At 39.2% G+C, this 14,484-nt stretch overlaps 1 protein-coding gene across 1 annotated transcript in view; it reads right to left on the reverse strand.

Moving 5' to 3' along the window:
- SLCO2A1 (solute carrier organic anion transporter family member 2A1) overlaps window positions 1-1,703 on the reverse strand; it is a 64,007-nt gene extending 62,304 nt beyond the window's left edge. Inside the window, exon 1 of the mRNA XM_081954262.1 lies at window positions 1,035-1,703. Coding sequence (XP_081810388.1) covers window positions 1,035-1,130 — 96 coding nt within the window. The 5' untranslated portion in view covers window positions 1,131-1,703. The remainder of the gene's footprint in view (window positions 1-1,034) is intronic.
- Between the last annotated feature and the right edge of the window lie 12,781 nt (window positions 1,704-14,484).

Genomic DNA, 14,484 nt, shown 5'->3' on the forward strand with positions numbered 1-14,484 from the left:
AACACCCGTTCTTGATTTCATAAACATCCTATCTAAGTTGCACAGGATGGTATAAATCTTAATTGTCATGAAAGCTTTATAATATCTTAGGCATTTCCTATTAATTTACTTCTCAGTAAATCAGGAATCCTATTCCTCTGTCACAGAATGTGCCCTCTGGAACAGCATCTCCCACAAAGCCCCTCTCCTGACAGGGTTTAAAGTCTTTTTCTCCAGGGCTTGAGCCCAAATGTGTTAAAAAACCCCACCTCCTACCATGTTTCCCCGAAAATAAGACAGGGTCTTATTTTCTTTTGACCCCCCAAATTAGCCTTATTTTCGGGGAGGCCTTATTATTTTTGAGGTGCAGGAAGCTGCGAGTGTGATCACCTCATGGGTGCTGCTCTGTTGCAATATTTTCAGGGAGGGCTTATCTTCAGGGTAGGGCTTCTTATCTTAACGCATGCACTCAAAAGCCCAATTGGTCTTAGTATCCAGGGGCGTCTTATTTTCAGGGAAACAGGGTAGTCTAAGATTTTTGCATATTTGATTTTTTCTTCTTCTTCTAGACATGCATAGGTCACCTCTCTGTTTATATTATTATTTACTGTTTTTAATGCTACCTGTCACTCAAGAGTTTTTAATAGTTAGGGGGCCTTATCAATGTGGCAACTCAATGAGGAAATAAGTGCACAGAGAGGACCGTAGTCCTGATGTACTTTACTCCGTTCAAGGGCTGAATACAGCTTCCAAGAAACCCATTAGGTTTGGAAATCTGAATTAAATACAGCTGGATTTTGCCTATTAAACTTTTCACAATTGAAAACCTGCCCATTTTGAAATGAGCTAGAAGGGGGCTCGGATGAGACCAAAAGAGCCAGGCAAGAAGGGATGTGCTGATCGGGACGAATAACAGCCCAGCGCATCTCGACCCCCGCTCTGTTCCTAGAAAGAGGGGGAACGGCGTCGATCCTCTGCGAACGAAGCCCATGGCGAGGCGGGCTCCTTCCCCACCACCTCCCGGCTCTTCCTCTCGGAGCGAAGGTCCTTCTTACCTTAATGTTACCGAAGACCTTCCCCGGGCAGGTGTTCAGCCTCGGAGGCTTATAGTCGGTTGCCGGGGCTTTGCTGTTTTCGGATTGAAGCCCCATTATCTGTTCAGCCTGCCGAAGCTCCAGCACCACTTCGCCCTGAGTCCGCGCTGCTCCTCCGTTGCTGGCCGAAGAAACCGCAGCAGAAATCGGATCCCGCACTCGCTTTGATTCCCCCTTTCCATGAGCCCCTATGGAAAGAGCGGGAGCTGCAGTCCTTATAAGCCTGCCCTACGCTCCGATGTGCGGAGGATACGTGGCTTTCCCCTCCCTCTTTCCTCCTCTACGTAAAAGCGGTCCGGTTGCCGGCGGCTACTCCAGAGAAGCAGGTGTGGGGTCGAGTTCGGGTCTTTCGGGGGACTTTTGGTAGCCCCGCCCGACCTCCCGCTTTGTTTGGCTTTGTTTGCGGAGGGTAGGAAGTTGGACGGACCCTATTCGGAACGTCAGCAAATCCTTCGCCTCCGAGTCCCAACTTCAAATCTGCCGAAAGGAGATACTGAGGGGATCCCGTCGGGGGAGGGCGTCCCTTTCAGTCTGCTGGAAGCGCGCTCACTCTGCACGCAAACTTTTCTATAGTTTCCGGCTGTTTAGCCAACATAAGCACCTGATATATATGCGCCTTGTTTAGCTCGGAGAGGTTTCCTCGTGAACAGAGCCATAGATAAGGCAGCGCGCGGCCTGCCCGGGGGAGGGGGGGGGGCTGCTGCAAGCGCGCGTTATTGTCCAAGAAGCTCGCGCACATTCCTCACTTGGTAAGATTTCAGTCTGCGAACTGTGACTCGTTGGGCTTTGTTTGCAAACGGCCCGGCAGGGGTACTCTCGCTGCTTGGAGATTTACGCAAAAGTATTGATTGAAGCCGCTTTTGCGCAACGCCTCCAACGATAAGAGACACACACAAAAAGAGAAGTGTCAAAATCACATGAGCCGCGTGGCTTTCGGAGGTTCCCAGTCCCTGCCGAGGAAGGCGACCTGCGTATTCTTACAAATCGTAGAAAATGTCTCGCAATATTTCCCTTTGGCACAGATTTCATGGCTTTTGCAACAACCCAGTGTTATTCATTTTTAGACTTAGGGATTTTTAAATGCTGTTTAATATTTAAGGGACACGTGATACGTATAGATGGTCTCAAATGCCTTTTTTTCATTGCTTTTTAAAAAAAATATTGCTTTTTCTTTTTTTTAATGTGTCTTGTTTTTTATTTTGTGGGATTTTTTGTAAAATATGTACACGTTTTTAGAAAGTCACAGTACAACAGCTAATAAAGACAGAAAGCCTTTTGTGCTTTACTAAAATATGGAACCCATTCTCTTAAGATAATGTAATTTGAATCTACTTTGTTGAATTTACAGGGCAGATTAATTTATCTGACTCTAGATAGTGTTTCTCATGCAGGCAGGGGAATTCTGCGAATTGCAGTCCACATATTTTAGAGTTGCAGAGGTTGACAAACACAGTATCTGATAAGTATATATCTGAATGATATGTAGTTATCACTCAATTAAATATTATCCACCTTTTCCTCAGCATGGCTGGGATCTAGGCTTATGATGTAGACCAAGGCCTTATTTCAGCTGAATGAGATAATGGGAAGCATTGATTTATTTCGGACACAAAAGCTACAAATCAACAACCAAAAACAATTTTCTTTTTATACTATTTTAAACTTTTAGGAAGTTGAACTGAATTAAAACAAAAGTACTGTAAGCTAAGGACACCCACATGCACCTCCTAGCATTTAATCATAATTTCCGTTGTGCTGCTTTCTATTCATTGTAGTCACATCCATTTTCCATAGTCTTAGTAAGCACATTCTGTTCCCCAGGTCATCCTTTACCAAGAGGAATTCTACATGAAACATAGAATAGAACAGAACAAAATTCTTTATTGGCCAAATGTGATTGGACATGCAAGGAATTTGTCTCCAGTGCATAAGCTCTCAGTGTACATACAAGTAACAAGTGATAAATCATCAACTATTTTACAATTGTTGGCAACCTTAAATGTAAACAGGCTATCAAATGTGCTGTCAAGCCCAAAGACCTGGAAGCCATCTTTTACATTGGACCTTCAGGTCTGACATGCGCACTAACAAATTGGCTGGGCCAATTGAAGTCAAGCATGGATTTTGCTTATTTGGTCTAAGAGGCTCTGTAGGTAATGTCAAGATGGGATTTGCAAACAAAAAGAAATTCGGTTCAATCTTTTTCTTTTTTTCTGGTACTATAGGGCTACGCCTATTTGATTCTAGCCTTTTAAGTTTTTAACTTCTATTACTTAATAGAAAACAGCACCATCATCTTAAAAATTAAGTTTTGCTGGTGAACATCATTTTTGAAATGTGCATTGCGGACATGCTGTCCCTGCTTTACGTTTTAGTGATTCTGTTGTAATTTCTTTAAGTCAGTCACCGAGAATCAGCATGCAAGTTTAATAAATAAATAACAACAGAACCTATTATTAATTCTTCCTTGAAATAGAGCACCACCAATGGAAATTCAGAGTAGGATCCAAAGTAATAAACTTTCCCTGATGAAACCAAGGAGCAAATTAGTTCTAACTCAGCAGAAGTTAATGAGAACTAACTACTTTTGGGATCATCCTATAATTGCTTCCCTGCTTCTTTTTCTCCAATTCCCCCCTCCCTTGACTCTCCCAGTCTGGTAATAAAACACAATTGAAACTGTCTGCCATTCAAATCCATTCCTTATCCTGGATAGGACTGAGAAACTGTTATGTCATACACAGTGCTCTGGGTGCTTCTTCGGTTTTTTTTTTTTAAAAAACAATCCTTTCAATCTTTCAAAAGGATGAAATGTTATTCTCAAGGAAGATGATGAAAGGATGCAAGTCACGTTGTCTTCATCAGGAAGATGCAAGCAAGCCAGAATTTTCAGCAGTGACAAGGCCACCGCACTCACGGCTTCAGTTAAACCTGCAGAACAATCCTTGCCCATCCTCTTGTGCTGCTGCTGAACTGGAAGTGCTGTTGAACCTCAACAATGTTATGGGAACACTAACGCTAAGGAGAGTTTCCACAGTGTTTTCAAGCTGGTTTGTGACAGAATAGTTGAATGAAAACATACACACACACCCTATAGCAGTGGTTCTCAACTTGTGGGTCGGGACCCCTTTGGGGTCCGAACAGTCCTTTCACAGGGGTCACCTAAGACCATCGGAAAACACATATTTTCAATGGTCTTGGGAACCGAGACACCAATTTTATGGTTGGGGGTCACCACAACATGAAGAACTGTATGAAAGGGTCACGGCATTGGGAAGGTTGAGTACCACTGCCCTATATGAAAAGAAGCACACAGATTCATTTGGCATTACGTTTATGGTATACTTCACCATGGTTTATTAAATAATCTGTTCATATAACACCTTCAACCAACATCAATGGTTTATTTATTAATTAGATTTTACTTTGCACAACCCCAGCAATTGTAGGTTGTTCACTTATAAAATCAGGGGAAATAGCATTGATATAATAAAAACAAACAATGTAACAAAAGATGACACAAAGGGGACAACCAAAGAAACCCACATTATCCAGGAACAGGCTTTGATCACCCTCACCAAATGCCTGGGCTAAGAGCCACAATAGTTAAGGTCACATATTGTAACACTTATGATGGCTTACTGTCCAATTGAACAAGTCGCGAGTCTTGCAAATTGCAAGAGATAAAAGGCAAGAACTGCTGCTTGGATCTGATTATTTTCCTATTCCCTTTTCCTCTGCCATCAGTATTTTAACTGGGAAGCTATTCTTGTAAACCATACCAAATATTTTTCAAAAACTAAATCTAGGTATGTGGGCTGTAATAATCTGGATGATTATTGGTAATAAGAAGGTATGAAAAGTTCTAATCCCCTGTGCCATATTGAAATCCAAATTAAAGCATCCTTAATAAAAGTCTGCCCAGACTCTTAATGGACAGTCAAAATCTGCCTGCCTAAATCCCTTATTTCATGATATCTGCATAACCTCTTTTCAGAAATTTGATTTGCATATCCTGCTTCAGCTAGTTTTCTCTTGAATTCTAAAAATGTGTTCACTTCTTTTGCAACCCAAGCAGCTTTCTGTTTCATATGCATTTGGTAATTAATTGCTAGTGTAAGAACTTTTTACAAGTATCATGGTTAAGTCAGGAATTCACTATCCTATCTCTGTGTGTTTGTTTCAACTGACCATTTTGTTTTTTTTTTTTTGTCTCTATGCATATAATTCTATCACTTTCATATCATCTGTGTAGGCTTCAAGGGTTGTTTGTATATTACTTTGAAGATATTAACTGTTCCATTCAGTTTTCTGTCAGGATATCAAAATGCAGTCAGTCTTAGCTATTAGGACTGAATATCAATAATAACACCAATGGGCCAGTATGAATTACCATACCTTAAAATAATTTTCTCTGTCCATACTTCTTTGATATTATTCACAAATCCATCTGATCTGTAATGATCAGTCAATCTATTTTTATTTTGTAATAAGTCAGAAAATAAAACAATAAACTCACAATTAATAAACTCACAATTAAAATATTCTTCTAAAATGTCTTAAAATGATATTCTGCCATAATGTACAAAATATAGAACAGTACTGTGCTTAGCTATTGTTAAGTAAAATCATAATAACAAAATAAAACAAGTCAGAATGACCAGGATGTTTACTGAAGAATAGAGATGATTCCTGCTGAGTATTTGTGAAAAGGAGGGAATACAATATATTGAGCTCCATCTTCTCAATTATTCCTCTGACACAGTGACACAATCTTTGTTGAAAAGTGATCTTGCAGTATTTCCCTTCAATAACAGCTAGATATTGAATCTAGCCAAGGGTAAAACCTTTCTAAATTTCAGAATTGTTATGCAACTAGGATACCTGATTGGTTGGAGAAGGTATGCAGAGTAAGTAGCTCAAGGTATTTCTAGGTAAAATTGATAAATGTGCTTCCAACTCTAAATCAGTGGCCTGTTGTTTAAGATCAGCTAGTTTGTGATCATAGCCCACCTGAGTGATAGCTGACCATGAAAAGCCATAGAATTGCAGCTTGGAATGTCTTGCCTGTCACAAGGAAGATTGAAAGCTATAATTAAAGAGGTCAAGCTGGCTGGAAAAAAAGTAGAGTTTAAGACAATGAGAGAAAATGAAAATCGAGGAAGAAGTTTCTGTTTTATGTAGACTTCACAGCAGTGCACCACTTGCGGAATGTAGCAAAATGCTTTAAAAATAGATTTCAAAAACTTGGGATTTCAAATCTTTCAAGAGAAATAATGATTTGTAAGGGCCCCAAACTGCAATGAACCGAGTTAACCTTCCAGTTTTGCAGGCCAATGCATGCAAGGCAAGAATTTTGTTGGAAAGTCCCAGAGTGTCCCATAGAAACCATGAAGGTTTTTCATGCTTCATACTATCATTATATAATTTGTATCAGTTATATGATGCAAATGGCATAAAATTCATAATTTGTATCACTTGTGCAACAGTAAGATCACTTTTTCGTCTTCCTTGGGATGTTCATGGAGAAACCCAATAGATTCAAATTATGACATTTCTGTGCCATAATTGGACTTCCCTTCTGCTGGAATTCAGGAAACACCTATTTTCTTTTTTAAAAAAATATTTGATTTTTCAATTTAAAAAAACTAACAAAAACAAATGTCTAAAATAGAAAAACAGAGAAATAAAGAATGAAAAAGAAAGCAAAGCAATGAAAAAGTAATTCAGAAAAGTGACTTCTGACTTTCTTTATAGTAGATGTAAGTATAAATTCACATTAAACTCTTACTTTACAACATAACTTTCATTTTTCTGTTGTCTAGCATTTTTCTAATCATCAAATCCATACGTCATAATTTTATTTTTTTCTATTTCATCCCAAAAATCCAAAAAGGGTTTACACTCAACATTAACATTAGTCAGCCTTCTTTAATCAAAGTTATCAAAAACACATATAACATGAAAGTACACCCAGGCCTATTGCTCTGGAGAGGACACTCCAGCTTTGCATACAGTATACCAGATGCTGTTTTAGGACCTCTTTCCAGACACCATACCATAGTCTTTTGAAACTGAAGGATGCAATGCAATGCACACATGTTGACATAGAAATCCTATTAGATTCAGCAGTGTACACATGGTTTGAATTTCAGCTTTGAAAGTCAGGGTAAGACACACATTGATTGCCCCCATACAGCATAAAGATGGTTTATCTGCAATGAGGTCTTTAAAAAATAATTTTATATAAGTAATTTATTTGGCAATAAGACTGTGGTGTTGTTGTTGTTTTTTGCAAAAATGTAATTTTTATATGTTATAAAATTAAAAAAAAACTTGATGAAAAAAGTCTTTTGGGTAGCATTTAAATATGCAATTCAACACAAGGTCAAGATTGGATGCTGTTTATGAGATATTTATGGTTCTTAAACTCAACATACAACTTTCATTAAGAAGCTCCTAGCCCTCATGGTTTTGAATTTACATATAGTGGTATGTATGGAATGCTATTTGAAATGTCAGTAAACAACATTATTGCCAATAGATTGTAAGGCCTTTTGAGTAGAAAATTGTCAAACCTGTTCTATGCAAAGCATCATTTTTTTCAATTGGTTCAATATAAATTAATAATGGCAATAAAAAATAGTCAGTATTTAGATGTACTTGTTGCCCATGCTATAACTGGAAAAAATAACACTGTGGAACATGAGAGGAAAAATATGTAGACGAGCTGCAGTTTAACTTTTAGAACTGCCTTTCTTGTTCTTGCATAAATATGTACACCCAAATATACTCAATAGGGTATATTCCAGGTCCCTTCTATTAATTAATGCCATCTTGTTGGACTATGGAGTCATGCCTGCTCAAAGGGTTATCCTGTTAACCTTTTGCAAGATTTTGAAGTCATGGCTGTTTCCCCAGGCATTTGGATCAAGGGATGGATAAGCTCTCCTGCTATGAATGGTGAGTGGGGTTAACTTCTTAGCCTTGGGTGCTGCGAATTATGTTTGATGAGTTTATGTATTTAATCTTGTAAGTCATTCAAGGTCACTTGCGTAGATCATATAAATAAATATATTTTCTCCCCTCTCCTATATCATTGCTTAGTTTTGCATATGTATGCACAACATGGTAGATGTGGTTTCTCATGAGAAAAATGATCTGAGCACAGTCTTCTATGCACTTATGCACAATAACAAAGATAAAGGTTCCCTTTGCACAAATGTGCTAGTCATTCCCGACTCTAGGGGACAGTGCTCATCTCTGTTTCAGAGCCGGCACTGTCCAAAGACATTTCCATGGTCATGTGGCTGGCATGACTAAATGCCAGAGGTGCACAGAACGTCCCACCAAAGGTGATTCCTATTTTTCTACTTGCATTTTTACATGCTTTCGAACTGCTAGGTTGGCAGAAGCTGGGACAAGTAATGGGAGCTCACGCCATTATGCAGCGCTAGGATTCGAACTGCTGAACTGCTGACCTTTTGATTGACAAGCTCAGCATCTTAGCCGCTGAGTCCCAATAATAATAATAATAATAGCCATGGCATTTTTAAGTCTTTTGAGTGTCAGATGACAAGCTCTATTTCCTCAAGGGCTGGGTCTTCTGGATGCCAGTATACACATCTAACCTTCCACTTCTGGTAGCTAAGCCTGCCATGTATAGAATTTATAGTTAAGGATGATTGATTGACTCTCTTTTGTGTAACTATAGCACACAGTCTTAACTGGCCAATCTGTTAACCTGCTCCCTTAACCTCCGGCTAATGTGATGTAAGGTTAAGAGGCTGTAAGTTCCTCTTTGCCATTTTCTACTGCTTACTTATTTTATTTACTTATTTATTTTGAGCCAGTATGGTGACAGCATCAGGCTAAAAACCCCAGACTAAGTTCTAGTCCTGTCTTAGTCAGATGCACATAGACTCACACACAAATAGAGTTTCCTGCCTAGGCAGGGGGTTGGACTAGAAGACCTCCGAGATCCCTTCCAACTCTGCTATTGTATTATTATATTATTGTATAATTCATTTTTGAAGGGTATGACATTAATCGATATCAGTCTTTCTGGTTTTAGTTTTTTATTTAATCTTCTTAATTTTAATCATTTTGTATTATCAACCACAACCCAGACCACAATTTCCATTGCTAAGCAAGGCAGTTGTTAAGTGAGTTGCACCTTATTTTACAACCTTTTTTTTTGCCATGGTTGTTAAGTTAATCAGTGCAGTTGTTTAAGCAGTTGTTTAATGAATCACTGCAGTTATTAAGTGAATCTGTTTCCCCTGTTGCCAGAACATCACAAACATCTGGCTGGGAACATCACAAGTTGCCCTCTACATGATTTTACCAGCTAAATAAGTAGCATTTAGGAGACATCGCTGGCATTATCTGAGTCTTCACTGTAGGGGAGAGAGGAGAAGGTCTGACATTTTTATGCTGTTTGTTTGTATTATCAAAAGTTATTCCACTTAGGGTGAGCAAATACTGACTACATGGGCTATTCTGTTGAAATGATAGATTAGCAAACTCTGAGTAGAGAATTGCTCTCTTATTCTCCTTTCTTTTATTTCATTTTGTGTGCATCAGGGATGGGATATATGGTTTCTTAAGTGAAACAGGTTCTGGTATGATGCAAATTTGTAGTTTAAAATATTAACACAAGGTGCAGTAGAAACAAGTCAAATTATACCGTAATACATCACAAGTTGGAGTAGATGATATTCATGCTTTAAAAAAAATATCCTTTGATGATAGGCATCCATACTATTATTATACATAGATGAGTCCAACCATATCACTCTATATATTTTTACATTACTGTACTAAAGTTTCTATAGATCAAATGGAAATCTGAAACTGTCATCAGTTTGAAACCATCTCAGCAAAATAGCAAGGAAATGTCCCTGGAGGTACAATCAATCTCCAATGTTGCTGAATAGTAACTACAATATTTAGCAGTTAAAAAGAACTTGCATTGTGTGCATAGGAGTGAGTTTGTGAGAGAGAAAGGTTTTCATTATATTTTCCAAAAATGCCTTCCTTTTTAAGATCCTAGTTTCTATGTAGTCATTTTTAATTCTTTTTAAAACTCCATTGTATGTGGGTTTCTTTTTATTATGATGATGTGACATCAAATTGTTTTTGACTCGCAGTAACCACAAAAATCTGTCTGTGGTATTAGGCCACAGAAAACAGCACAGAAAACTGATTAATTGTAGCTATAGGATGAGTAGAAAGAAATTTCAGATTCCTTTTATTATTGTTTGTTAAATTGTGCTGACAGGGTACCTAGTTTAATCATATATAACTCCACCTTTTACAATGCTCTAGGAACCACTGGTTTTTTGTGATGTTAAAGATTCTATCAAAAGCATCTTTATTCCTATATATGCTGGTAGCACTCTAACTAGATGGGCAGCATCTTACAACACTAAGATAAAGATGAGAAAATATAAGATAGGAAAGGAAGTGCCTTGCAACAAATACCAGATTTATTGGACATTGGTAAAAAGCCCTCTGGCAAAAAAAATATGCAAAGAAAAGAAAGAGTATCTGGAAATTTATAATATATTAAACTATTTGCAGTTTATAGGTTATCTTATTCTGAATGGCACAGGGAATAAAAATATCAAAATTACAACAGTAAAAAATGCGATAGCATTAGAACTCAAAGAATGAAATAAAACAGAGAGGGGCAACTTGTGGGCGTGGCCTACTAGCGGCCTGTGAGGGCTTTGCAAACGGGCCGCAGAAACAGCTGGCGAATGCATCTTCATTTGCACAAGGAGCCAGTGATGGGAGAAAAAAAAGAGAAGATTCTCAGGGTCCCAGCTCACAGACACTGACCTCTAAATCTGGGGTGTGTCATCACTTCAAACCTAATTAACCCGAAACATATTTAGAGAGCTAGACTCTTAGAAAGTCATTAGGGAACAATTTGCTGGTGTGTGCCTCAGTTCAGACAATAATCTTAACAAGATCAATTATCCACCTAATTGATATGTAGGAAGTTAAAACCCACCCCTCTGCTAGAAAACGGAAATATCCTGGGAAGTATTGAAAAAGTCGAATATTATATTTCCCTGGATCAGAAATTGAGAAACATGTTTTTAGGTAGGAAACAGACTCACTCTTAATAGCCCCCACTTTCCTTAATGGGCCATTAAAATGTCCAAGCCCGTCTTTCTACATAACAAAGAGTTTTCCCTGTTCAGCTCCAGGGTGATGGGATTAAGGAATGATAGTATTGGCCATTTACCCCACTCACCACATGACATCTGGAAACTCAAACTTGGACTCAAAGACAGCCTAGAGAGTTGCCCTTGCATGACCCCATGGGAGTCTGACAACCAATCAGAATATATTTTCTTACATAGGAACAGGAAACAGAGAGGTGGGGCCGAATAGAGAGGATAAAGCCAGGAACTTTCAGCCCTTCTCTCTCTTTTCTTCTTATTCACCCAACATCTGAGCATGTGATTAGCTTTTTCCCCAGGACCTCAAGCCATAGGGTCCTGTTCACCATTAAACCATCTTTCCAAGCCCTTCTCTCTCTTTTCTTCTTATTCACCCAACATCTGAGCATGTGATTAGCTTTTTCCCCAGGACCTCAAGCCATAGGGTCCTGTTCACCATTAAACCATCTTTCCAAGCCCTTCTCTCTCTTTTCTTCTTATTCACCCAACATCTGAGCATGTGATTAGCTTTTTCCCCAGGACCTCAAGCCATAGGGTCCTGTTCACCATTAAACCATCTTTCCAAGCAGCCTCCATGTCTCCAGTATCTTTTCCCCCACTTGGAGCTGAACCCAGAAGGACATTTCTGCCAACAGATAGTTTGAGCTTTGATTACAGATTGTTGGCTGCAAGGGCTTAGTATTTTGTAAAAACTCAAACCATTTGTTTAGTTTATGATTTACTAAAAAGATCTCTTTTGTGAATACAATGGTTTGCCAACTTTCTCCAGGAAATGCCTGAGGTCCCATGAATCTCTATGCCATGAGAGCTCTGGCAGAGTATCATGGCATCTCTAGTCCTCCACCTCACACACACCCTGCCCCCAAACAGGTAGAAAACAATAACGTTGGATTGGCTTTTATATTCTTGGAAGAATAGGCATGCAAAAACAGGACAGTTGATTGGAGTTTGGCATTCTTATAACTGATTGAGACCAATTCATGGCTGTGCCAAAGGGGAGTTTTAAATGTTCTACTCTGGATTGCAGTGGATTAACAACAGACCTAGGCAGATGCTTAGTTTGGACAATGGCAGGGCCTGATTGCCCCATCGCTTGCTTTCTCCGTTCCCCATCTAAACCAGACTTGCAATTCTCTAGAAGCATAAACTCTTAAGAAAGTGTGAGGATGCAAAAAGTTGCCAGAAAGGCTGCACTTGTAATCCAAGACAGATCTGACTGAGAAAACCAAAGTTCCTCCTGACTTTTCTGGAATGGCTGGGAAAAGACCTTACCTGAAACTTCAAAGATCCTCTTTTATCCAATGTGCATAATATGGGGAGGGGAAGGTTTTGATCAGGGGTGGGATTCAGCCAGTTCGGACCGGTTCTGGCAAACTGTATGCTAATTTTGCATCTGGTTTGCCAAACTGCTTCTTGCAAGGACTGGCTGGCTCTGCCCACCTGCCCGGCCCCTCCCAGGAGTCTCCACATGGCTGGTTAATCATGCAGGGCCCACACAGAGAGTCTGGGAGGGCAAAAAACAGCCTTTTGGGAAGTTCCAGAAGTCCGGAAACAGCCCTGTTTAGGGCCTCTAGAGCCTGGGGGAGGCCATTTTTGCCCTTCCAGAGATTCAGGGAAAGTCTCCAAAGCCTGGGAGAGTAAAACACAGGCCTACTGTAAGTTCCGGAGTCCGAAAACGGGCCTGTTTCTGGCTTCTGGAGAACCTCTGAAGTCCAGATGAGGCCGTTTTCACTCTCCCATAGGTTCAGGGAAAGCCCCCAGAGCCTGGGAAGGGTGAACCCCCCCCCCCAAGCCATGGTGCAGGAGGCCAGGTAGGCCATGCCCACCATGGCTATGCCCACCCAGAAACCAGGCAGAGAACCGGTTACTAACATTTTTGAATCCCACCGCTGATTTTGATAGATATTTGTTTATTTAAGATGTAAAAATCTGCATGAAAAATGAACCATATTAATAACATTCTGTTCAATTTGAGCATATTTTAAATACGAATGACTAAGGCCAGGTAACATTCTATTCAGGCATCTCTTCTTTTGAGATGTTGGTTCAGTGATTCAGTGCTGCACACATGTGTTTTTATGCAGGAGACATTCTCATCTGTTGTGAGTCAACTGTTAACAAGAAAAACAACAGCTTCAAGCACCGGTAGTGGAACCTTGAACAAAAGTCTAGATGCCCTCCAGGCAATCTAGATTTCTGTTCTCATAATTTAGAGTGAGCATAGATCAAATCTGAAAAGAAGCAATTTAGAATATACTCTGTGGCTTCCCAGCTAGATGATCTGTTTTTAACCTGATAAATCATTAATATACCAGTAAAGCTTCTATGTTGTTCATAATCATTCTATTATCAATGTGGAAAGAATAAAAACCAGATCAATGATCTGGGCATAAAAAACAAATTATTACACTCTGTGTTTATTTGGGCTTCCATACTTGTAAATCTTTTGAATTTTTATTACTTATTATCAAAGGCTTCTTCCTTTTTGGGTGATAACCTTTTTCATTCTACTCCAGATCTCAGCTCCATATAGCATCTTAGTCATCATTGCCTTGGAATATTTTAAGTGCAAGGATTACCACCTTCATTTGTATGATGACATGAAACCATTTTAGCCCAATTATTAGTTGGATAAGATGCTTATTGATATCTATCCCCACAAAACATTAAAAAATGTCATGGGGTATTTAACACAATTAGCTAAACTTTATTATTGGCTAAATGGTAACAAGTTCTGGGGGCTAGTGATTGTTTCAAAAATTTCATGGAAAAACGGTTTGAGGACAGATTCGTAAGAAAGGAGAAGAAACCGGGAGAATGAAAATTATTGAGGTAGATGTTAAGAAATAGTTTTGAGATGAATGGACAAATGAAGAATCTAGGAACTTGGATCATTGTAAAGTAGTCCTTGACTTATGTCCATAATTGAGACAAACATTTATGTTGCTAAGCAAGACAGTTGCTAAGTAAGTATTTTTAAAAACCTTTCCGGCCACAATTGTTAAGTGAATTACAGCAGTTGTTAAGTTAGTAACATGTTGGCTAAGTGAATCTGATTTCCCCATTGACTTTGCTTACCAGAAGCTCCCAAAAGGTGATCGCATGACCCTGGGACAATGCAACCATCATAAGTACATGCCAGTTTCCAAGCATCTGAATTTTGATCACGTGACCATGGGGATGCTGCAGTATATGGAAAATGGTGATAAGTCACT

Source organism: Natrix helvetica (genome assembly GCF_964273705.1).
Source record: "Natrix helvetica genome assembly, chromosome: 5".
NCBI lineage: Eukaryota > Metazoa > Chordata > Lepidosauria > Squamata > Natricidae > Natrix > Natrix helvetica.